This window comes from Passer domesticus, chromosome 1 (genome assembly GCF_036417665.1).
Source record: "Passer domesticus isolate bPasDom1 chromosome 1, bPasDom1.hap1, whole genome shotgun sequence".
Taxonomy (NCBI): domain Eukaryota; kingdom Metazoa; phylum Chordata; class Aves; order Passeriformes; family Passeridae; genus Passer; species Passer domesticus.
Genome location: NC_087474.1, coordinates 119,151,139 through 119,177,703, shown reverse-complemented (window position 1 = coordinate 119,177,703; position 26,565 = coordinate 119,151,139). Strand labels below are relative to the sequence as shown.

The following is a 26,565-nucleotide window of genomic DNA, read 5'->3' as shown; positions in this document are numbered from 1 at the left end:
CTTACCCATGACGTGTACTCTTTCATTTGGTGCTGGTTGCTGTGGGAACCGCTGGCATGGCCCCTCCAGAAGCAGTCCTGACAGAGCTGGTAATTGTGACACTGCTGGCAGCGGTAGCGAAACCCCATCATGCTCTCGCTGTGGCAGTAGGAACACTCGACGGGGTGGAAGACTGTGAGGGAGAAAGAAATGGTGAGCCAAAAAACAAAACAAAGAAACACCCAGAAAAAGTTTATGGACAAACCCCAAACTGAAGGGTGTTCCCTTCTTTGTTTAAAGTAATCTGCAGCGTTGGATGCTGTTGACAGCTCTGACCTGAGAAAATACAGCAACCTGTGCTAAGCCACGGGCAACACTTCCTACACTGGGCACCAAACCCTTCTTCACTTCTGAGCTGGTATCCATGCCTCCTGCTCACAGCAGAAAAAACACGTGTGTTCAGTGTCTAACAGAATACATGACAGAGTACAGAGAAGGGCCATGAAGAAAAGGGCTCTCCTATGAAGACAGGCTGAGAGAGTTGTTCAGCCTGGAGAAGAGAAAGCTCCAGGGAGTCCTTAGAGCAGCCTTCCAGTACCTAAAGGGGATACAGGAGAGCTGGAGAGGGACTTTTGCCAAGGGCATGTAGGGGTAGGACAAGGGGGAATGGGTCCACTGAAAGAACAAATTAGATTGGTTTAAACAAATTAGGTTTAGATTAGGTATTAGCAACAAAATCTCTACAGTGAGGATGATGAGGCACTGAATTGCATTGTCTGAATAAGTCGTGGATGACCCAACCCTGGAAGTGTTAAAAGCCAGACTGGATGGGGATTTGAGCAACCTGGTCTAATGGAAGATGTCCCTGCCATGGAGTTGGAATTGCATGATCTCTAAGGTCCCTTTCAATCCACACTATTCTATGACAAAGGAAATTTTTATGTGGGAAAATCCACTGCAGCTGCACCATTGGGAGAAGGTGAATGTTTTGTTGTGCTTTAAGCAGCTGAAGTGAGGCACCTTGGAGGAAAAGTCAAACTTAGCTACATGACTACTGAAAGGATGAAAGTGTACTTAGACATGTTATTGTCTCTTAAATACTGCTGTCTCATCTGCACAAGTAGTGTCATTTAGGTACCTATATATGGGGTTCAACACATAGCTTTGGATGCCCAGATTTATAAAGCTGGCTTTTGGAGGAACCTGTTCTTTATTCAGAAGCAGACAGTGACAAGGAGGCAAGTCACTGAGGACACTAAAGCACCAAGTGAGGTATTTGGAAGCACCTTCTGGGCAATACTGCTATTTCTGTTCCTCTTTCCTCACTACAGCATGTACCAAATTTACCACAGGGTACCGAACATACCCTTGTTCCCAGGCACACTCTGCCTTTCTTTCATAAGGCTCAGTCTGGGAAAATCTGGATCAGTGCTGAATGTGTCAGGGGTTTAACTCTTTGCCAGAGTTTTGCAGCAGGAAGGGTTTCTGCTCTAGGCTAGGAAACACTGTGAAGCTGGTGAGGGACAGGAATGGATGACAAGAGCTTGAGGAAGGTGGGATAGATAGCTTGCTCTGTAGCCAAAAAGGACTTGGGAACATCAGCTTACCCACCTTGGTGCCTTTCAGTGGAAGAGGGATTTGTTTGGCACAAGAACATATACAACTTTTCCTCCTTTTCCCCTTATCACCAAAAATGGATGCACACCATCCACAGGGAACTTCCTTTTCAGAGGATATGGTCAGGCAGTGTAGACTTAGGAGTAGATCCTTCCTAGGGACCTTTTGGCTGGTGTTTTGCACTGCACTGACATCTCCTGCCAGGAACACTGCATGAACGGAAACTGCCAAGCTGCTCCCTCTGCTGCCATATGTCAGAGCTAATAAAAGTTGTGGTCTTGATAGTTTACCAAATATAAGTGTGTGAATGGATGAAGTCCTATTGCTCTTTGCTTATCCAGAGCACAGGAGGAGACATGATCAGGTTAACTTCCTGAGCACAGCAAAATTTAAGCCACGTTCCTGGCTGAATGACCAACAGACTTCTTCAAATATTTTACCAGTCACTGTAAAAATAGCACACGGAGTCAATGAACCCAGTAAAGTAGTTTTTACAAAACCATCTACAGAGTGTGAAAATCGTCACACCAAAGTTTATTCTTGTAACTGTGCTTTGGCAGCGCCTCTTTACTTACCATTTTCAACATTTGCCAGTCGATGCAGAAGTGGTAACCACACTAGACACTGTGGCGGGGGATCAGACATGAGAGTATCCAAGAAAGTGTTTAATGTGACTTTTTTCTGCTCAAACAAGCAAACAAACATGCACAAAAAAAAAATATCAGTAATTAGACATCTCAAAATTATTTTATCTTGTATCTACAGAAACACTTGGGAATAAGTTTCAAACACTGTTTGCCTGTAGCCCTGATTTACTAAAAAGAGCAAGTGATACTAGCAAAGCTTTTCCAGACTATTTTTAGTTGGTACAATGATACAACTGATGACTAGAAGTCATTCTCACAAGGCTGGGTTGGAGACACTTAGCTCCCACTCACTTCCAGACTCTCTTCTAGATTCACTGCCTGAAGATGCTTTGTGGTTAAGGGTGGTATTCAACTCTGCATGTTCTCATCTGTTTTGAGTATTGTGTGACAAGTACAAGTGCATGTGGGCTATCACTGTGTATGACCAATTTTCGAATGAAAAGTCACTGCTGATGGTACTCAAAAAAAGAAAATGAGAGAAAATACTGGCAAGGGAGTACAAATTTGAAAGAAATATAGAATAAGGAGGACAGGCAATTTGTTACCATAATTTAAGAAACTTTGCTTATCTAAGGAGCAATGGCAACTAGTTACGGGTGAGCTCTGATTGTGGGATGTCAAGAGTGCATATGCTCAGGGACTGCAACTGCTCCTAAACTCTTCATGACTCTAAGCACTCAGAGATCTACGCCCCTTTAAATTTCAAAGTGATTTAAACTCTAAAATATCCCTGTTGATTTTAAATATGCAATTTAGGGCCTTAAATTTCTTAGGTGTCTGGAAAAAGTAATCACAAATCTTAGTTCATTTGTTTTTTCAATCAGCAACTGAGCCTTCCTTAAATAAAATTTAAGATGCAAAAATATCAAGCCCTGCTGAGAATATATGTAGATATATTTTATAGACATACATATTTAAGTAGTATCCCCATATCCAAAGGGATGGCTAAATTTTCATATCTGATTGCATAAGCTGCTGCTTTAACTTGCTAAAGAACTCTGGTTACCCCATGAGGAAGCTAAGCAGCACTTATGCAGTGACATGTATCATCTCTGCATGTTGTGGAATTCTTTTCAGAGCTGAGATTTCCAGATGGAGTATCTGTGCTCCATTTATATACAATTACCACCAGATTTAAATAAAAACATTATTTCTCTTATACACTGAGTGATCAATGGAAAACATCTCACACTGCAACACTCTCAGGGATGAAACACTGCATGATATTTGGAAAGATGTAACAATGTTTGTCCATAGCAGAAAATACCTCAGGCTACTGTGAAAATGGGCTTGATTTGTTAATGAACAGAAATAGCCAGAATATGAGCTCTAAATCTCACTGGAATACTACCTTTGCCCATGATAACTGCAGTGTGAAAGTCCAGTCAAACACTACCACCTGCTTGTTGTCTGAATAATCTTCCCAGGCATGGAGAGCAGATAACCACTTCCCAAATAGGCATCCTATGCTGTAAGCATCAGCTCAAAGACAAGGATCTTTCTTTTGGAGATGTGAATTTCTTTTTCTGCTGTAGATGGTTGGCACAGCTTTGCTGACCAATGCTGCCAGCAAATGCCTGTGTTGTCTGCAGCAGAACTTGAGGGCACAGGGGAAAAAAAGGTGGAAGGAAGCCCAGGAAAAGAAGGGACCTCCAGTGCTCCATACTGCAGACCTGAGTAGCCTTAGATCTTCCCTCTGCTCTTGAAGGGATACACACAACTAACCAGTTTATTACAGCAAATAGATAAGGAGACAAGAAAAGCTCTTCCACAATGCAGTGGGCTTTTGAAAGCTGCTATAACTTTAAAATCTGATTGGCACCAAATAAGGCAACTTAGCTTCAATGACAGCTTTATTGTCAAACTGCTCTGGTGATCATTGATTTTATGGATTAGAGAAAAAAGCAGTGTCCCTTAAAAGGACACCGTCAGAGCCATTTCCATACATTTTCCTCCTGCAATTTTCTTTCAGCTGCTGGGAAAGTTTAAACCAAAAGCTGTTTTCTAAATATACACTACACACAGATGGAGTCTAGGTTTGTGGAATAACACTTAGACAAGTGCTAAGAAAATGAAGTTAGTGTCTATCTTTTTCGTTTGGGATTTTTTTTTAAAGTGTTTTCTACAATAATAACAATACTGTTTAGTACAAATACAGTATAACATCAGATCAATCCTACCTATGAGGGAAAGTGGTGATCATAAAACTCCTTTTTGAGCCACAAATTTGTGTATTCTGAAACATTAAGTCACTTGCTGTAGCATTTCTATCCCACAAATTTGCTGATGAGGAAACACTGTTGTTTCTACTTTGAATAGACATTCAATCTAGCAGTAGCTCACAGGCAGAGGAAAATACGTGGTGGGATCAAGCAAACCAGTAGAATTGGGAATAATAAAACATTTCTGCAAAAGGAAAAATCCTTTCAGATGTAAACTGAATGGATTTGACACCATGACCAGATAATTCTCAGACTTTTTTATTCCCCTGAAATTGAAGAATCTCTAGATATCAGGGGGTTGAAAGGCTTGTGGTAAGCAAAAGTGACCCATTGTGAGAACGAGTGAGAGTGCCAAACTTATTCCAAGCTATCAATTTCTGATAATGCTACATGCAATACAAGACAGAGAAAGAATGACTTGTGTGTGACTAAGACAGAAAATACCATTTATCATGGCGTCATAAAGATCTCAATTCCATTTCAAAACTCTGGTTCATCCCTGGTGAGGCTGTAATGAGAGCTACATGAAGTCATTTAAAGTGAAATATTAGACTAGACTTACAAGAGTACTTGGCTGCCTCCAGATGCAAAATAGCAGCTTTGTAAACCTGCTGTGTACCTACATCAGTCAGAGACTTAACTCTTGTTAGCTCTAAGTGGAGCTTGTAAACAGAACCATCTAATGCCTGCTTGAAGATGCTGTTTCTAAAGGTACTTTAATGCATCTGGTCCACTCAGCTGGATGCAATCTCAAAGCAAGAGCCATTTCTGATGGCTACCGAGATAAAAAATGAGGACTGAATAACACTTTTTCAGGAAAATAAATTCCTTTTTTTCATCTATAATAATAGCATGTGTAACATGCAAAGCTTGAATGCCCTGTTGCCATGAAAGAGCATTCTTTCATTATTTTAACACAAAACTACCAGAAGTCACTTCAACATGTAAATTCTTCAACATTAGATGAAGCACTGTTCTAAGTCTCCCTCTGTGAAACAAGACCAGTTTCACATACGCAAACATTACCATTTAAAATGAATTGGGAGATGACTCAATAAATGAATTTCAACATCTCCTTTCGGTTGACTGGAGTGCCTATTGATTAGTGATGAAACTGAGAGAATACAAAAAATGAGACTCTATTTTGCATGAAAATTACACCATTCCTGCTCCATTGAACTTACTTGTTCAGCAGTATTCAGTTAGCAAATGAAAGGACAAAGAGAAGGAAAATACAACTTTATTTCTAACATTGTCCCAGTTTCAGCATATTCCCTAACTACATATTTATGGAATTATACAGTGTGATGTGTGGCAAGAGCCAGAGGAATTCTTTCTCCACGGGAGAAGTGGACAACCAGCCACAATTATGGAATCTTCTGAAGTGCTATGTATTAGCTGAAGCTCATTGCTGTACTCAGTGTACCTATGGAGTCTCTTGAGCTGCAGAAAAATCTTGTATTTTCTTCAGGATAAATTCATGGCTTTCCTGACCCTATTTCACTGGTGTTATTGGTAAGAGACTAAGGATTTTCTAATACATACTGATTCCCATTTACAAAAAAAATTTTAAGGTGATTTTCTTCTCACTTCTAAACTTGTGTGTCTATCACTGGGAAAACCTGAAGTTTGATTTCTTCTTTTGATGGAACTTGAGGTTTGTATGCAGAAATTAGTCTTCTGTATTCTTATACCAACACCAACTAAGTGGAGTGGAGGACTGCATGCCTTGGGGTATAAATATATAGAATATCTAAAGGTATACATGTGACTGGTGCTTAAATTAGGAAGTTCCCTAATTTAGGAATGTGTAAGACAAGATCCTGCTCTGAATCACTTTTTGCTAAGCTTCTCTCTTCATGGTTATATGGGGAATCTACAGAGACCAACTTCCTGTTGAAGGCAACAAGGCAACAAACCTACACACCAGAAGTCAGTGGAGTGGACCTTCCCCTCATCCAGTCTCGTGTTTCCTGGGCAAATATGCACCTATGTGTAAGACAGGAAGAATCTTGGCCTGCTCAGAGGGGTGATTGAGACCCTGTGTCTCTTCATTTACCTGTTGTGAGAAACAGGATTTTGCCGACTGCTCAGTGTAACCGAATGAAGGCCCCTCGAAGACAGCGGTGGGCAGCTTGAGAACCTCGCGCAGAAACATGTCATACCTGCCATAAACCATCACCCCGCTGGAGTCAGAAATCATGGAGAAAATATCTGAGGGGGGAAAAGAGAAGGAAAGATCACAGCAGCTTCAGTGTGAGCTACACATTTGCTCTGAATTCATCTGATTTGAAAGAGAAGTAGTAAACATGTTTGGCTTATAGAAACCTCTGTTACTACTGCATCTTTATTTCTGACCTCTTTCAATAGAAAACAAGAAGAATGATTTGCATATTAAGAACTAGCTGATTTTAATACTAAAATATTCCTTATTTGCTTTTGTTTGTGTGTGGTCATTTTTAAGCAAAGTCTGATGCTTGGCATGAGGCAGTAATTTAATCAGATAAGAAGGCTCTGATTTGACAAGATACGCTACATCAGCTTTTTGCCTACTGCCAGTTTACCATGTCAAATCAAAATCTTGACAATGGGTTCATTAAGTCAGTTATTATTGTCTTGGACAGGACACACAAAGCAATGAAGGTCTTGCCAATGCATTATTTTTCACTCTTCCCTCTTTCTTATGTATAAAAATATCACACTTTTATTATTGCAGTGATGACAGTTTGTCAGCCCTTACTTCTCCGTTTGTTTAAAATTATTCTCTGCTTAGCAGGAGATCTCTGACTAAGGAATATTTATTGTTTTTCAGGCTGTCATGTCAGCTGCTTCTTTTCCAGGAACTTGGAAGGGAAATTCTGACAACAGGACTCTGGGACTGCTGACCCAAAAAATCATCACTGTACTTCAGCCCTCCACTGGATGGATCCAGTTCCTATTCTTACAGCAGCTTAGGGAAGAAATGGTGTTCAATTCATAATTTATAAGTTTAGTTCAGTCTGTATTTGAGTTTCTACATAGAGATAATACATTAGAAAATGGCACCAGATCTGGAAGACTGAATCAGCACCTGGGATTTCTACTTGTCTACTCTAAACAACTGTAATGTGTAAACTCAGTTTTTTTGGGCTCAGGTAGAAGGCTCAGCAGAAATGTAAGTTTTCTGGTCAAAAGTCTGGAAAATGGTATTCTGGACCTGAGCTACAGACATAGTTTCATTAAACAGAAAGTCTTCCATTGCAGCTGCAAGTAAATGATGCCTTTGCTATTGGGAACTGGGAATAAATCCTATGAAATGACCACCTGTTCATCAAAATACATGGCATAAGAATGCCCTATGGAAGAAAATATAAATAGTACATAAATATATTGGTCTTCTACGTGTGAAAAGACATAGGCATTACTAAAAATAATCAGAAGAAATTGTTAAATTATGCTTTATAATGTTGAGGCACTTATTTGTATTCAGAACTCAATAACCCCAATGGAAAAAGAAAATCCACCAAAAAGAACCTCAATGTATGCAACTTGTCTTTAAAAACCTCAGTGTGAAGTTCAACCAAACATTTAGTAGGATTTACTTAGAGATATACATAGGGCAACTCCCAAACGCAGCCAAGAAACTATAGTTTATCCTAATTCCCTGTTTTCTACTTGTACTTCTATTTCTTCAACAATAACAACTTTTAACAGGTAAAAGATATAACTTACATCTTAATTTGTCCATGATTTTTCCTCCACAAAGAGTTGCCAAGGCCATTTTGACAGCAAAAACGGAAATTTTACCATGTCCTTCCCTGTTCAAAAGTAGAAATTAGACATATTTTACGTGTCCATTTTATGAGAATCTGTTCAATTAAAATGCAGATTTCTGATATCACTTACTATAATGCACAATATATGCGGATTGACATACAGAGAAATAAGTTCTTTGAAAAAGAAAGTTTATTTTGTGGGAACACACATCAGTACACTGCTCTGTAAAGATCTCAGAGTAGATTTATTATGTATATGAAGCTCAGTATTAAACTGTTTATTGCATTATAGACTACAGTGATAATTGTTACTGCTATTTGTGATACAGCAGCACTGGGAGACACCTATAATACTCATAGTTTCCCTATCCTAAGTGCTTTGGGAATTTCTTGGACCGAGAAGATTTCAAGGAAGTGAAAAAATCAGCACAGGGAACAAAAGTGAAAAAGCACACAGGGCTCACATCATCGCACAAACTTTAACTGTACCTGTCAGTAGGTCCTAACAATTGCCTTTGAAATGATACACCTGACCCCCAGGAACCTTGAAGAAGGACTTTGCTGAAAAATGGGGAATATGCCTGCATCTAGAATGAGTGAAGGACATATGTTGTAATATGGAGAAGAGTTTTGTCCCTGGTTTATTCAAGGGGAGGCTGTACCTGGCTCTCTACTTTCAATTTACAATGCATAAATGCTAGTAAAACCCAAATTCACCCAAGAGTTTGTCCTGGGGCAAAAAGTCACATTGCCAACTCCCCCCAGCTGTCTTGAAGCATGCAATGGCTTAACTTTATTATTTCCTCTCACTATCCTCACTCTCCTTTTACAGCCATGATGGTTCCCAATGATCATCTGCCATCACAGAAAACTTGGTTTTTTTTGAGCTGTGTAACTAAAACATGACCTCACACACTGCATGGCACACTGAGTCCCTAAAACACCTATCAGCCAGTTTAGGGTTCAGCCCCTTTCCAACGATGAGAATGAACACGCTCTCCTAAGTTCATCTGCTTCTTAATGTTAATCTCTTGACATCCAAATGATGAAACGTGGTTTTTCTTGGAATTTTCTGAATCTTAGTGTAAGGCAGCAGGAGTCCAGAGCTGCACAGGAGCAAGTTCTATCCATCACCCCAATTGCTTGGCATTACTTCACAGCTTCCCACATGAATTAATGACATTAATTAATGACATCAGTGAGGACATGTCATCATGCTTTAAAAAAGAGACAACCAATATTTGTGAGATTAGCAAAATGGCAACCACATTTCCTTTTAAATTCTGACAGGATTCATGATGTGGCTAGACAATGAAGTTTTGTGTAAGTTTTTGGAAATTGCGTTTCTGTGATTTTCAGTCTACTCTACCAAGGAACACAATGTTTATAAGGGATTTCCTGTTTCATGTGTATAATCACGTCCTATGTAAGATGGTCTAACTGCACTGGGAATAGCAGTACATAGAAATTTAGATCATCAATATTTCTAAAATTACTCTGTTCATTTTCACTCACAATTTTAAGGAACAAAATTGCATCTGATCAGAACTAAAAGATGAACTGATTCTGGAACGACACGGAGCCTGTGACTGTGCCTCTTTCTCTGCTAATCCCAAGCCAGACTAATGCAGTAACATATACATGTAAGACACACATGAATGGTATACTCACATCCATACATCGATGCATGCTACATGCTTCACTGCTAGGTTCATTAAATCACTCAGACTTTAGAAAATGAGTCAGTTCCCTAAGCCTGACTAGCTAATAATCTTTAAAGTTCATTGAGTTAGATTTAGTTCTACATCAGTGTAATCCATAATTCTAAATATAAATTCTAATTATCCTTTTCACTCATTTAAAATTCTGCCTTTTGACAATCAACTAGAAATACAAGCAAAAAGTGATGAATTCACTATGTCAGTATTTAAGAAAGAAATATTTGCTGTGTTCTTTAATGCGGACTTTTGTGCACACTTTTTCATTACATGAGTTCCCTTTGACTGGCTTCATAAGATTAAAATCACAGCATAGGAATTTCCAGGCTTCTGTACTTCCATTCTTTGTTGACTGAATTCTGATTTGTGTAAACCAGACTTAGCACTGCTATGGCTGAGAATGTGGTCCTTTTATATTCTTTTTGTGCATGCTGCCCTTTAGACCCTTAGGAATTTTTCTGCACTGTTTCATCATGAGGTTTCCATCTGCCTTTAAAAGAGTTGTTACATTAAAAAAAAAAAAGCTAAGAAGCAGCAATGGCATTATTAAGAAGCAATGGAAGATTTAGAGATTAAAAAATGTGGAAATGCTTCAGATTTAGATTATTTTTCCCAGGAGGTTTAGTTACATTTACTAATAGGATTATATTTTTGCATGGCAGACACATATCAACTTGGCTTCAGCGTTCCACCCTACAGCCACTGGCTTTTCCCATACTCAAACAGTTATGGAAGAGAGGAACAGAAAAAGAAAAGAGATCGTTTATCTCTTCAATCTCTCCAATTGAGTTGATTAGTTTTGACACTGTATTTTCTATCGGTCATTTGTATTCCTAAAAGCATCACAAAAGCCAGTATAAACCCAATTTGCCCCCCAAATATATATGTCTCTGTGTGTGTGTGTACACACATGCTATTTAAATACATATGACTGACGAACAGACAGGGTAATGGGGCCTAAGACTTGCCAATATAGTTTGGATATCCAGAAGTGCCCTAAGCTGTGTCTAAGTACTAGAGATGACCCTGAGTGGCAGCACTGGGGCCTCAAAGGGTTTGCTGTGCAAAAGCAAATGCTGAAGCAGTGGCTCATAATAGCAAGAAGATCTTGAGAGAAGTCAGGGCTCCCTGAAAGCAGCTTTGGGCTGGCTAATGCAAAGAGAAATTTTACTAGTGGAAACAGGAGAGGACAGCAAATATTTTGATTTTATATTGCACCTCTCACTGAGGTTACTCTTCAGCAAGAAGCATAAATGATGTTAAAAGCAAACCTTGAAGCTGATGTGCACTTAACAATAGAGGATGGAGTATTTAGGAAAGGGAATAATGGCCAGAGTTGAAGGTTATCTCCTGCTGCTGGGAAAAAAGGGCAAAAAATTATACATGCTTTTAGACACCAGAGCAGGGAAACCCCACAGACTGCCTGACAAAATCCACAGGCTATACAAGGCTGAGTCTAGCTCCAGGGCCTGATTTTGCCTATTGGCTCACCAAGGAGAGCGGTACCAAATAAATGATACAGTCATTTGTCAGGATCTCTAGCAACACCCATACTGAGACAGCCATAGGGTGGGGAAAGCCATCAAGAAACAGCATCACATCTTTAGAAACAGCAAATATGCTCCATGAAAAGGACATTGAGAAAATACCATCTTTCTCACTAATGAGGTTTAAGTGGTGCTCCCCCAATACTTTAAGATACCTTTTGCAAAAGTAAGAAAAGTTTTTCAGTTATTGGTTACTACCCACTGCAATCAAGGCAGTCAATTCTGAAATGTCAGAGGCTGTAACTACAAATTCCCATTTTCAAAACAAGGTTTTAGAGATGAAATTTTATTGACATTTAGTAAGATTCTTTCAAGTAGGAGAGCAAAATGCATAACGTTCAAATCTCTGAAATGCATTTTTTTTTGCTGGACTTCCTTTGTCAATGCCTCTGTGGCTTTCAATAAGTAGCAAAGGTGGAGAAGAGAGGGAATTAAACACTTTACTGCTTTGAACAGATGAATGAGCAAGAAGTTGTATTTCCAAAATGGGTATTGATCATCTTTATGTACTAAAATCAGTACAATACAAACGTTAATTTGATTAAACAAGGGCACTAATATTTCCTCATTTCTCTGTAGAAGTCAAGCCCCATCCCTGAGCTAGGGATTGTTTCATAGCCCAGGGGCCACAGCTCCATTCATAGGACAGTGCACATCAAGGAACAGAGAAAATCCAGCTATTTTCTTATCAGTTAAACTTTGCAGCAGGAATAGCTGGAGATGATCTAGCACAGAATATTTCACACTCTGTTTAAAGTGAGTTTTTCGGAGCACAACTCGACTGAATGAGGCTGACATTCCACCCTGCTGCGTAGGCTTTGACACCAGCCTGGGAGGAATTATTCAGAGAGGTTTGTGCTCGTCAACTTTTTACGTAGTACTTGGTGTAAGGAAATGAAGGAAGTGTGCTATTGTTTTATACAGCCAGTTAATCACCTTAGGCCTTGATGCAAAAGCTATTGCCTAATTTTACATGTGGTTAAAAACATTGATCAGGCATGTTCTGTCTAAATTTTTTTAAAGTGTGACTACCTCATTCTGCTCACTGGTTTTGGCCTGTCAGGGTCATCTACCACTGATGATGCTGACTTCCACACAATTGTGTGAAGTATTTCTGTTTGTGAATTCTGAATTTGTTAGTTGGCAGTTTTATAAGGCTGTACTTTAGTTTGCTTTTAGCAGCATGAAGGAACATCCCATTCAGTCTCACATGAAATTCTATACACTATAATTTTTCCTCACTTTTTCTCCTTTCAGGGTTGAGCAGCAGAGAAATATCTGTGGGCCTAATGAATCCCCAAGGCCATAAAAAACCCACAAAAAAACGGGATGTAAGCTCAGCACCAGCAGTTGCTAAGTTGGCCCACATGCTATGGCAGTACACTGTGGTTCCTTTTGTGGTTTGCTAGCCAAGTTTTAACTTCTGAGAAGACATCTGTATTGCAGGCCTAAGGAAACACTCCTTGCCAGAGGGCAGAGAAACCTGCCAGGTTTTCAGCAGGCAATCAAAGAAGGAAGAGGCTCTGTTTAAAGTTTGGAGGACCTTCAGCCAGTACAGTACACAAAGAGCAACATATATATTAACTAGACCTAAATAAATGAGACAGTGGCAGGCTTATTAGACTTTAAAACATGAAATAACTTGTCCCTTGTGGTCCTTTCATATATGTTAGGTTGCAGACTCCATTTCTTCACTTTCCTTGGATTCCAAATGGGACACGAAAAACTGCACCACGTTCTCTGGACCTGCAGCACCTTGCACTTGGCCTTGCTGAACCTCATGAGATTCCCATGGGCCCACTTCTCCAGCTTGCTGAGTCCCTCTGGAGAGCATGCAAAGCATTGCTTCTCTCTGAACATTAGACCACAAGAAAAGACCTTGCTCCTCCTTCCACCAACTCCTAACTTTTAGCAGAGAATGACCTTTCTGCTGCTCTGGAGAGGAGAGAAAGGAGCAACACGGGAAGCAGAGACACCAGCTTTGGTTAGACCCAAGCAGCTCTCACACTGTCCCTGTGGCATGTAGAGCCACCTTCCTCCCTCTGTTTCCCAGAAACCAGGAAACCTGAACCAGCAGTGGTTGTTAAACCAATATCCAACACAAAACTTCAATGATATAAGTCATACTAAAGTGCAGGGTACATTTTGAGAATCAGATGTTTAATGGGTATACCTTTATTTGTGACAGGTCTCTAGACTTCCACCACAGTACAGAGAGACCTAGCTGACACTTATCTCCATGAAACTTACGTCTCTCAGGTTGCACATGAACCTCATCTACTAAGTTTGCTGTATTTAATATGGAACGATAGGCAGCTAGTACCTATCTCTGACCTCAGAGCTGGGACCCTCTTCCTAGGGATTCCTTGGGGGTCTCTGCCCTTCTGGGAAGTGCATCCCATGCACTACACTCAGAGGCAGCACAACAGACTGAGCTGCTGCTTGACAAATAGAGTGAAGGTCACACCTTCCTTACCCTGGGGGGGACTGATGGGAGCTCAGAAACAGATCACGAACCACAGCACACAGGATGTTTTCAAGCAAAGGAAAACTTTCCCCCTGAAAAACATTCTCTGATTCCCTCCAGAGGACTGAATTCCTCTACTCCATTATGCTGCACATAGCTGTGCTGTGTAGCTGAGATCTTTGTCCCTTTCCAGTCAGCTACAAAACAAGCACAGTATCACAGGTCTTGCTGCTACAGACCAGGGTCTTTCCATATGTTTGCCAGTCAGGAAGCAGCTTACTTGTGGCATGCAGCAATAAATGCATCTGGTCATTTCCAGCATCCTTTAGTGTGCTTGTCACAGCCACAATGCTATGAATTAAAATGCCTGTTCCTTCTTTTATTGCCCTTGAGGGGAGGAAAACATTCCTGAATGCTATGATTTCACAATGGATTGGCTTTTCTTCCTCTCAGAGGGGCAGGAGGAGAGGTTGAGTGCAGCCTTCTCATGTGGAACACCTACTTTTTCTCCCCGTTGCCATGGTGACTGAGCCACTGGCTGGTCTGGCACTGAGAGGTGCTCAATGACACCCAGTACCAGGGCAGTGAGAGAGAGGACTGGGAAAAGAGAGGGGAGGCATCCTTATTTTAATGTTTAATGGCCAGTGTTTTCTGCTGATGAATTTTCAAAAAATAAGCCATGAAGTGACAACATCTGCACCTGTCAGACTTAACCGCTGTTCTCCAATAACTCAGTTTTGAGGACTGCAAATATTGCAGTACAGGTTGCCAACTATATATTCAGAAATTGCAATAGATATACACAGAATACTCATTAATGTAAGTGGTTTGCTCTATCTAAAACTTGTTCTTTTTGTAATATGAGTCCCATGCAGTAATAAACAACATGAATTTCATCACCTCCAGGTCTTTAATCCTATTTCTGTCATGGTCTCAAAATCATGCTGCACTGGCATGAGCCAGAAAAAAAAAATTGCTTACAGCTGCAACAACTTGCAGGGAAATGAGCTCTTTCAAAATAATGAGCTATTAACCCATGGCACTGCTGCAGAGGCATTGCAGTGGTGTCAGCCACTGGTGTGTCAATAAACAACAAGCCAAATTAGAAGCGCATGTGAATTTGTTTCTGTAGATAATTCTTCTTTGATATAAACTGGAACAAGTCTGAGTAGCTGGATGAAAACACAGTTGTGCTGAATTTGGCTCGAAAGAAAGGAAAGCAGAGGCCCTTAATTTAGGTTATCTCCCTAGTTAGCACTATTCACATGCTCATTATTTGGGACAGAATTGAGCCTGCTGAATTGATTTCAAGAGATATTTCTGGAGGAAGTAAAATCCTTTCAGCAGTTGGGAGAGGAGGGAGGAAAGGCAGACTTACGGATCAAAGGCGGCTAGCAGGAAGTTGAGCAGCAAGCTGATGGACTGCTCCACGTTGATCTGGTGGGTCGTTGGCATCCGTTTGTTGAGCTGGTAGAAGATGGTTGAAATCACAGCCTCCAGGCGAGCCACGTTCAGTTCGATGCTGGGGTCCAGGTTGTTCAGGGCGTTCTCCCGCAAGGCTTCGATCACATTCCAGATGTCCACCAGGTGCACTAGAAGACAGGACAGAAAGACTCAGATGGGAAAACGTGCTCCTGAAAGCAACTGAGAAAGAGTCACCTCCTCCCACGGGGTGGGGAATAACACAACCATGTACAACATGAATAATTAAATGAATTAATGCGTTTTCCACCACCCTATATTGAATCTGGTGGAGGAATGAGCAAATAAAATTCAAATCCATTAATAAGCAAACAATATATTGATATTACTAGTTGTAATGAGTACAACCTCAGCTTGGGAAATCATTCCTCATTGTATAAAGTATTCAAATAAAAGTCTGTATTTCACAGAAATCACTGAAAGGTAAACATATGCTAATTGTTTTTCTGAACCATGCCTTTATGAATCCCCATTCAGAAATTACTCTTAGATATTAATTTGCATAGCAGATGGGCTTTTCAGAAGATCCTACGAATACTAAGCGCTTATCACACACTGATATTTTGAAAATTCTTTTCAGCAATTTGTATGGAAAGCAAAATATTTTACAGAAACAGAATTGTAATTGAGTCAGGGTACATTTAAACAAATAACACATAATGAAGCGATCTGGAAGTCATATTTTATGTCTTCTAAATATATTTGCCAAATGATTTGTTAAATCTCTCTCTTTGATGAAGTCCTGGTCTAAGCTGAATTTGATGGGGCCTGTTTTTACCTATAAGGACAGCTTAAAGGACAATCTCTGCTCACCCTTCATATTGTACCCAAAGTGAAATCTCGTTTGCAGAGCACTGCCATTATGGCAGTCTGATTGGCTTGCTGTGGATTGTCATTTCCAGAAGAGGCGCACTGTGCCAAAAATAAAGAAACCCCTACAGTAATTTAAAAACTGGATTTAGTTCAAAACTGAACTCAAAGGTTTATCCCTCTATCTTAAGTATTACCTACTGTCCTACTAAAGCGTCAATAAAAAGCAATTCAGGAGGCTCAGGGGGCAAATTCTCTTTTTTTCACCAAACTACTGCACAGTTCTCATTACACAGCATGGTGATATGTCTTATGATGTATCAAAAGCCACCTGTATGTGGAAGGAGATCCTTGTTTTTGTAGATAGAGAAATTTAATTATAATCCTCCTCATTATATTTTTATTTTATTGGTTTGCAGGTGCTGTCTCAGACTGCAATGTGACATGACGGTCTGATGGCAAGGAAATGTAAGCTGATATCAGATGGATGATGAAATGTGATACAGTCACTCTACTTAGTCTAGAATTTTGCCCTATGATTGAGTTTCCCTTCTTTTGCCTCAGGAATAAACAGCCTCCAACACCCTGCTAGCACATGTGTAAGCCCAAAGAGGAAGGTACTCCATACAGATGAGTGGTAGCAGTAGCAGCAATTACTTTAGGGACTAGACAAAGCACTTTTCCACTTCTTGCTGTTCCCTAGCAAATAACTGTGAAAACCTACAAGATACAGATCCATTGGGACAACAAAGGATTTATTTTATCTTTGTATTTATTTTATTCTTTTAATCTCTGTATTAAAAGGAAACTTCTATAGGCAAACTTGTATGCTGGCAGGTTGTCTTCAAAATGTTACCCTAAATTAAGCTGATGTCTGCATGGCCAGGTTTTAGTAGCAGGGGGGTACAGGGGTGGCTTCTGTGAGAAGCTGCCAGAACTTTCCCCATGTTTGGCAGAGCCAGTGTCAGCTGGCTCCAGGATGGACCCACTGCTGGCCAAGTCTGCACCATCCAGAAATAGTGGTAATGCCTCTGGGATAACATATGTAGGAAGAATTAAAAGAAGGGGTTGAGGTTCCCCTGCAGCCCGTGGTGCAGCCCATAGTGATGCAACTGTGCCCCTGCAGCCCATGGATGTCCAGGGGGATGCAGAGATCCACCTGCAGTGCCAGGAGGAGCTCACACCAGAGCAGGTATCCACTCAGAGGAAGCTCTGAGTCTGTGGGAGTCCTGTGCTGGAGAAGGCAGGGATCTGCAAACCTATGGAGAGAGGAACCCATGATGCAGGAGTGGCTTCATAGGACTTGTGACTCTGTGGGGGACCCATGCTGGAGCAACCTGTCCTTGAAAGACTGCAGCCCGTGAAAGAGTGACTCGTGCTGCAGCAGTTTGTAGAGAAATGTTGTCCATTGATGATGAACTGTCTCCTGTGGGAGGAACCCCAGGTTGGAGCAGGGGAATGACTCCTCTCCCTGAGCAGCAGCAGAAACAACCTCTAATGAACTGGGCATAATCCCCCTTCTCTGTCTCCCTGTGCCACTGAGGTGGAGGATGGAGGGTGGGGGAAAGTTGTTTTAAACATTTTATTTTACTTCTCATTATCCTGCTCTGATTTTGTTAGTAATAAATTCAATTAATCTCTCTAGTTAGAATCTGTTTAGCCTGTGATTTTATTTGGTGGGTGATCTCCTTCTGTCCTTATCTCAACCCTTTGTTATATTTTCTCCCTCTTGATCAGCTGCAGAGGGGAGTGATGTAGATGCTTTGGTGGGTGTCTGGCATAAAACCAGAGTCAACCCACTACAGCTGGGTGGGTGGAGTACACAATCTCTGAACTCTTCTGTTTGTTTTCTGGCTGGTGGAAGAGCAACTTCCCCATAAAAAATCTGGCATAGGTCTCAGATCCTCTTAATGTACTCATTCCCATTCCAACTCAATCAGTTTTCACTGTCACAGAGGTAATCTGGAGAAATGGAAGATGAATGATCTCCAGGAAGACAGCTGGCATGTAATAACTGACCCTTTCTGGGCAGCTTCTCCACATGGCTCAGAGGCCAGAGAATGGAGAAAGTCACCACAAAGCAGGCCATTGTCTGGTCCAGGAGAGAAGGGTTAATGAGCATTCCACCACATAAGGCAGCCAAAGAAATGACCAGAAATACACAGCGACATGCCAGATGATGCAGGAACATGCTGGACCATGTGCATGTATTTTGTGGTAGCGTTAAGAGGGAAGGACAGGCAGAAAGCAAAAGGTGAAGAGGGATGTTTCCCTCATAGTCCATAGCCATGCAGGCTGTCGCTGGCCACGGGGGCTGTCTCTGGTCATTCAGACCAAGCAGATGAAGAAGGTGCTTCCACCAGCAGTTTCACCATGTTGGCTTCTGGCTATGTGTGCAAATCATCAAACATGAACTACAGAAAGATAACAATGTGAGAAGTTACCAGCCATAACAAATTGCAAAAGAAAGAGTAATGCCATATGTAGACGCTCACCTTGACTTGAGGCTACACTAACTAGAGAGCAATCCAAGAAACAGGATAAACAGGGGTATCGGCACTACAGACCAAGGCAGAAATTACTAGGACAACCTTACTATAAATACTGAATAAGGATGTAAAATCAGCAACATTAGAGATGGTGGGAAAAGAATACAGGCTGTTTATGTGAGTGCATGAGTGTGGTAGCAGAAAAAAGCATGAGAGTGGAAAAGGGCAATTTGAAGGGTAAGAAATCATGTCATCAGAACTGCTGGGGTACCTTTCAAGCAGTCTGTGCAGGAATAGTTTTGACCATACATGTACACTTCTGCAGTCATTGGAAACTGTGATGGGTTCCCTAACCTCGACAAAAGGTTACTCAGGGGGGAAGAATCCGATATCCAGACTCCCTATCAGTGAGAATTTCATGCTGTAATTAAATTTTAATTGCCGTAGCCTAGTAGTGGAAAATTCTTGAATATGGTGGAAAAAAGCTGGCACTATGAATAAGGCTGAAACGGGAGCTGGTGTCTTTATTCTTCACACGATCTAGTCCGGATACTGTGTAGCAGTCAGATTTTAATTTTTTTGTTGTTTTGTTTGCCTACTGATATTATATTTCTCATAACATAGTCATATCCAAGTTAGTTTTGATGATGGTCTTGGGAAAGAAAATGTCCAGAGGCTAGCAGACATGGGACTACTAACACTGGTATACTAAACACATCTGAGAGAAAATTACTCATTTTATTGTTAACTCTAACCTGAAAGACTCATAAGCTCTCCTGATGTTCATTGGTATGCCAGAAAGGCAGGGCATAAGACTAAGAAAATGACTTATTGAAAATTACACTGCTGTAAGAGTTCCCTACCCACTATGAAATATTAGTCTCAAGAAACTGCTGTGTATTTGTGCAATAAATAATTTTACTCGGGCTTTTCTTCGTTTCTCCAGAAACATTTTGGTTCCACTTGAAGCTGAATAAACAACAATCATACTGCACTATTTTATTTTGCATTTTATTAATTAATTGTACATATATCTAAGAGGCTGGAAAGCAATGTTTCCCAGAGGAGAGATGGAAGATGGACATGAGCCAGACATTTAACAAGAACTACGGATTTTGAAAACACCTGCTCAAATGTCTAGCTCAAAATCACAAGGACATTTTGTTAGGCTGCTGTACAGATGACTGAAGTCTCTGACCTTTACTCAAGTCACTTGTTACGGACAAGAATCATGCAGCTAAATTAAATGTAAAAAACTAAGTGTCTACTGTTGACTGATGACCAGGGATCCCTCTCATGTCAGTGAAAGAAAAAAGAAACTTAAAGCATCTGTTGGGAGACAGGTGGGATGAGCAGTGCTTTGAATCTGCCTATATTTCTTCACTGTATACAGACAAAGCCTAAAGCACCATGTTTGCATGAGACACGTAACCTTGGAGCTGGTAAAGTTAACCGAGTTGAATCCCACACCTTCCTCCTTAAACATTAAGAAAATATGTATTTTCTAGTCTTATTACTACAAGACCTAGAGTAAGTCAGGTTTTATAGAAAATATGAATAATAAATACTTCAATCTGTATGAACAACTACCAGATCCTGTCAGTCACTACCTTTTACATTGCATTGCTTGACCTTGTGCAGATTACATCCAGCTGTAGTGCCCTACTGATCACCATGAATTCTATTATTTTTTAAGGTTACTCATACAGTAAGCAAACTTTTATGTATTATATCATGCTGCCAAGTCAAACTGTCAGTATTGGCAAAAGGGAAGTAAAACACAGGACTCTGCAAGCTTCACTCATTTGTACTAATAGAAATTGACGCCTACAGCTAATATGGTATCTGTATTCTGTGCAATGTAATAGAATGTCAACCTTGCAAACTTTGCATAAGCTTACATTCCTCATCTTCTTTTCCACCCATTTTCCATAATACCTGTTATGCTCATTTATTTATTTATCCATCCCTGATTCTGTTTTAATCCCACTGAAGAAGGCAAATCTCCTCTGTTTGCATAACACGTAGTGCAATAAACCCCAAATCTGATTTCTACATGCTACATGATGCTAACAAGAAGAGTTTTCAGAGTAACAAAGCAGCATTTAAATGCAGGAGAGCTTTCTCTCTCCTAAAATCTGCCTTGAATTCCTTCAAGAGGCTAAATCTCCAAAAGTTTGTTTTTAACTTCTAATTACTGTTGCTGCTTTTGTTGCCTTGCCCACATTTCCCACTGAAAAGCAAATTATGCTTTAGTGTGTGAAAGATGCCCCTTTGGAAACAGATTTGGAAAACTAGAGAAATCTGTCAGTTGTTCCTTCAGTGCCAGCAGATGATCACTATGCAGTAGGAGTAAAAGCTGCTTGTATTTAGTGCCTGTGTGGTATAAGGTTATCAAAAATCATGAAGCCCAGTCAACATTCAGGGACCCTTCAGAAAGGCCTCACACTCTGTAAACAACACAACTACACATGTGTAGATCTCACTCATTTGCCTGATGCCTGAAAAAAATGCAGACCATGTCCACAAGCAATTGCTAAACTATGTTTCCCTTTAGATTTTCTGTTAAGTGATCTCTGAAGTCACAGCTAAGCTAAACTGCGTTATTACATCTTCTATGGTGAACACTGCCTGCTAATTTAATTTCTTAGGTAATATTTGAACACCATCATAGAAAGCTTCACATTTGAGCATGCTCAATAACAGAGTAATGAGGGAATGTAAATAAAGTTCAGTGTCCAGACAGAAGTGGGATGACAAATGAGGAGCATTACAGACGACTGCCATTCACTCCACAGCAATCATTACCAAAAAATGCACTCTTTGAGGAGACCTGGACTGAACCACAGAGAATTGAGATTAATGCATGAAAACACACTCGAAATAGCAAATGTTATTTCCTTCAATGGACTTCTTCAGCTGTTAAAGCAACATTTGGAGAGTGCCTGTTGCCAGTGCACTGAGACAGAACTGATCAGTCTCTCCCTGCAGGATGCAAGGGGGATGAAGATGGCTGGCTCAGTTTGATAGGAGTTTTGTATTTTCCCCACACAAAAAAGTTTCCAGATTACCTTCAAGTTTTACATCCTGCTCTTGTGCCTTTACCTGTGTTCCGAATACCTTTTCCTTTTACCTTTTACTACTTTGACAATGAAAGTGAGCAATTAGTAGTTACAGTGCAGAATTCCATCACCTACAACTCTGTCAACAGGTCAACTTGTGGAAGAGATGTACCCTGGATACATTCAGAGAAAACATAACTTAGCAATCTTATGTTGCTTATTATACACACATATGTCAGTTTTACTGATCTCGAGCCTCCCTCTTTCCTCCAGGCATTTTCTAGGCTCTTCATTCTTCATCTTCAAAAAACCAATCTACCAGTTTTTTGTAACTAGTAACTTGAATTTATTTGCAATAAGTAATTTTCTGTTTTGTAGATACAGTATCTTAATAGGCAAAATGAGAGTGAAGAGATGGACTACATTCCTTTTTTTCAACTCAAAGCAAAGCAATTAATATTTATTTATGCAGTGAAAAATGAATTTTTCTTTCCATCATGCAATTTATAATTATGGAAAGGCTCTGAGATATAGATAATCTTGGATATATCACTAATCTCAAAGGAGGCAGATTACTTCAAACATCAGCTGTCAAGAAATGATGTTGCCCTAAGCAAATATAAAAAAGAAAAAACTGTAGCAAAGTTTATCTTCTAAGTAGTAAAAAAAACCCAAACTTAAAAACAGTATGTGTGCTTAAGCTTTCCTACCATTAAATGGATCTAATGCAAAAATACTCATCTGCCCTATTTAATTTTTGTATTACACCCTAATGATGAATTTTACAAAGTTATCTCTCCATTTATTACTAAATGAACATGGAAGAGGAGATTACATTTAATCAAATACAGGAAGTGACTAAATCAGGTCTTTAACAATCAATTCAAATTTATTTAACATATAGTAGGTCTAAGTAAATATAAGAGAAACATGTCCAAGTGATAGGACCAAAAATTATCCTCGATATATATTCTTTCTTGGTGAATACAAGAAGAAATTTTAAATGAAATATTGGTTTAAATTATTTCCAAAATTTTACTATACATTTCATAAAGATTTTAGTCCAGCAAAGCTGTTAATTACACACATGCTTGAGTTTAAGCATACTTGTACTGTCATTTGAAATCAATGGCACTTGACTGTATGTCAGGTATTTCAGGTGGATTTCATTAAAAGGGAAAGATTTATGCTTCCTTGTCTAGCAATGCTAAGAATACTATAAAATATGCTAGATGCTTCTTCTTTTTTTTTCATTAGAATCTATGAACCCATCACAAATTAGGGTATTGGAGCCATTTGTCATCGTCATTGCTAAGAAGGCCTGGGAAGTCATTCATATTTTCTGTTTGGATCCCTCTTTCCTGCTGCCAAGCAGGTAACAGAGGACTGACAGAGGCTTATTCTTCCTCTAAACCGCACCTGTTGGTGGCCAAGCTGCCCCCAAATCAGTCAGCTGTAGCGTGACCACTGAAATCTTTACCTGCACATCCCGCTACAATGCAGATCCAAGTGCCACCGATGAAGGTTTGCAGCTTTTTACACTGTCTGGATACCAAATTACATGAAAAAGAAAATGTACCAGGGTGTTGCTTCTGCTCAGGGCTAAAATGAGGTACTCTTTGGCAGGGTACATCTGGTGACAGCTGTCACTCTAACGCAGTCTGGCCCACCCAGACTGGTCATGGACCAAATATCTGAAATTAAGAAGAAACTCCTCACTGTGAGGTTGGTGAAGCACTGGAAAAGGTTGCCCAGAGAAGCTGTGGATGACCCATCCCTGGAAGTGTTTAAGGCTGGGATGGGGATGGGTCATCCCCATGGATAAGGATTTGAGCTACCTGGTCCAGAGGAAGGCATCTCTGCCCATGGAAGGGGTTTAGAACTAGATGATCTTTAAGGTCCCTTTCAACCCAAGACATTTTATGATTCTATGATCCAATGCCATGGAGTAGAGAGCATGGAGCCACACCCTTCTCATGAATAGGACAGTGAAAAGACTAAGGGAAACAGGCATAAATTAAAATACAGGAAAGAATTTAAATGTAAGAAAAGGATTTTCCCTGTGAGGGTTTTAAAACTGTGTGATATTGCCCACAAAGGCTGTGGATTACATCCTTGAAAATAATCAAACATGAACAGGACAAAAATCCTGAGCAATCTGCTGCAGCTAACCCTGTTCTCTCCAGAAGTTCCTGCCAACTTCATTGATTCTGTGATGTCCCTGTTTGATCATGAACCTATACTGCAAAACAACAGTAACTTACTGGAAAGGAGTCAGTGCTGCCTCACTGACTTTTCTCTAAAATCATTACTCAAGTAAGCTGTGCTCCAAGGGCCTTCTCTAACACATGTGGTAAATAAAAAACCACAGAACCTACTCTGAGGCCTCTTGAATGTTTGAGAAAGAGTCCTCCACATCCTCAAGAGGTTTTGCGTGAGGTGTACTGCAGTGTGCGTACTCAGGCATTCCCTTTAGCTTTTCCCTGAAGGCTGAGGAATTTCAGAGGGAGGCCATGGTTCCATTTAATCCCCTGTCAGCTGCATACATTTCTCCTCCTCCTCCTCCTCCTCCACCCCTTTCTGCCTGTGCTGTGAGACTGCACAGCTGTGTGGTATGCACTGGCTCAGCAGGAAGCTGGAATAAGGCTATCCACTTCTACCTGCCCATCCCAGTGGTGAGGAGGAGTGCCTGTTAGTTCCTAAACATTTAGACCAGCCAACAGAAGCAGCTTTTTCCTGAACCAGTGCGCATATGGAGTAAGTCAGCTGCATTTGGACTCTCTGGATTCACATAGATCACCTGTCCCAGTGATGCCACATGGGACAAGTGATGTCCCAGCCTTCAGGAGCTGGTTTGTCTGTGCATATGCTAGCCAGCTGCACACTGCATGCACAGAAGAAATTCCTGAGTGGGTGCCAAACCTGTGTGCTGGTTGTTTGGAAATCTGCAGGACACAATGTGTACAACTGAGACACTGAAAATTTAGGGAAAATTTTAAAAGGTTCCCCTGTCTGCATACCTGGAGTGGCATCCTATTATACTCTACCTGTGTTGTGCCCAGAAGGTAAAACAAGTTATCCTAAAACCTCCTGGGATTCTGATCATTACAGAACTTTGATCAAGTGTTAATAATGAGGAATAATCAATAGGCTAACAATACACTGAAATGTGGTCTTTTCACTTTCAATGTGGTACCTGACAAATCCACCAAGGTGTATGAGTGTGTAAAGATCTCCAGTAGATTTTTTCTTTTATACAGTAATTTAATTTACAATAGAGGTTCCTTCTTCCCCTGCTGTCAGCTCCTGACTATCTTGTCTTACCTCTATTTAACCTAAGACTGAAGAGCTCTCTGTGGGTGGCAAAAGCCATCAGTCTCTCCAAGGAGCAGCACTAATGACAGTCAATTCTGCAAAAGGGAACAGCAGGTGAGCCACCCTGAGCGCTGGGCTGGGAAACTGTTGTCATCTACTTGTCACCCAGATGCTGGCAAAGTGTTTCCCTTTTTTAAAATGTGCTTTGAAATAATTTATTTGAAATGATGAACGAAGTATGACATAAATAAAATGAAATAATAAAAAATGTAACTCTAAGATTCTTATTATTTTGGTGACAACTAGGAAAGAATTAAATCTCTGTCCTGTTGCTAAGAAGTCAACAATGCCTAAATTGATTGATTACATATAATTTTCTTATTTTAAGAGTTAAACGTATTTATGAATTAAAGGCCAGTGTGCAAAGATCAGACCTATTGCTACATGTATGCCATAGTCAGAAACTTTCTAACCACCCGAAGACAATGGTATTTCTAGACTGTGGGTCTCTATTTTTCTTGTGATCCCACTACAGAACTACTTTAATGAGAAAGGCTTTATTTGAGGCTCTGTGTGATCAGGCCTCAGTCTGACTTATTAGTTCCTACAGAAGGACTTTGCAAGTGTCAGCTCTCAAACAGCCAAAGAACTCACGAGGTAACAAGACTTGGTCAATAGATATGTACAATGCACAACAGATTTCTCATTTCTCTTAAAAAAGGTCAGCTTGCCTTACATTTGAACTGTCATGTCAGGTTGTAAAATATAGATCTGGTGAACCTGACAGTGAATACAGCAACTGAATCACGGAGACTTTTAGAACATGTTTCCAGAGGAGAACAGGAAGCCTCGTGTGAGCTCTCCTGGCAGCTCAGGAATCCTGAGGCCCGGAGGAGGAAGGCCCAGGACGGCGCGCAGGGACGCGGGAGCCGCGCCTGCCGGCGGGACGGGCCGCACACGCTCCTGGCGGCTCCCCGCCACAGGATGGCACTCCTGGGTGTGTTTTAAACGCAGCCACGCTCGCTCCAGCATTTTAACTCTCTCCTGGCACGGTGTCAGGCGAGACAGCGCGGATCAGAGGCGGTGCATCCCCGCCGCTGTCTCCCGAAAATGGCCTGGTCTCTGTGTTCAGTCGAATCGCGGCTACGTGCAAGAGATCTGGCGGAGTGCATGTCCTGTACGGGCGATCACGTGTGACAGGCAAACAATGCCAAAGCGGTGGAAAAGGCAGAATGCCTTCATATTGGATGCCCTTATTACAGCGATAACATCTTCTCCAGCAGTATGCTTCTTCAAATGCCAAGTCTGAATTACACCACATCTTTCTTTCATCAATAGTTTCCTTTTTCCCTCTGATACAAACGCTGCCAGCTCCATCCATCCCCCACTAAAACACTCCCCATGCCACAGGGGGACTACAGCTTGCTTGGCACGGTTACCAGCCAAAAGCAACCA

General features: G+C 40.7%; 1 protein-coding gene and 1 long non-coding RNA gene across 22 annotated transcripts in view; one reads left to right on the top strand and one right to left on the bottom strand.

Moving 5' to 3' along the window:
• The window catches only part of DTNA (dystrobrevin alpha), a 233,019-nt gene that overhangs the window by 61,792 nt on the left and 144,662 nt on the right, over positions 1-26,565 (bottom strand). For all 21 annotated transcript variants that reach the window (XM_064385449.1, XM_064385378.1, XM_064385398.1 and 18 more), the window contains 5 exons: positions 15,331-15,544; positions 8,177-8,262; positions 6,525-6,679; positions 2,172-2,277; positions 6-172 (listed from right to left, as the gene is read on the bottom strand). In XM_064385449.1, the coding sequence (XP_064241519.1) occupies positions 6-172; positions 2,172-2,277; positions 6,525-6,679; positions 8,177-8,262; positions 15,331-15,544 (728 nt within the window). The remainder of the gene's footprint in view (positions 1-5; positions 173-2,171; positions 2,278-6,524; positions 6,680-8,176; positions 8,263-15,330; positions 15,545-26,565) is intronic.
• On the top strand, positions 68-7,567 carry LOC135278782 (uncharacterized). Its single transcript, XR_010346195.1, has 4 exons — positions 68-192; positions 5,769-5,980; positions 6,348-6,721; positions 7,278-7,567. It is a non-coding gene; the product is annotated as an uncharacterized LOC135278782 (long non-coding RNA).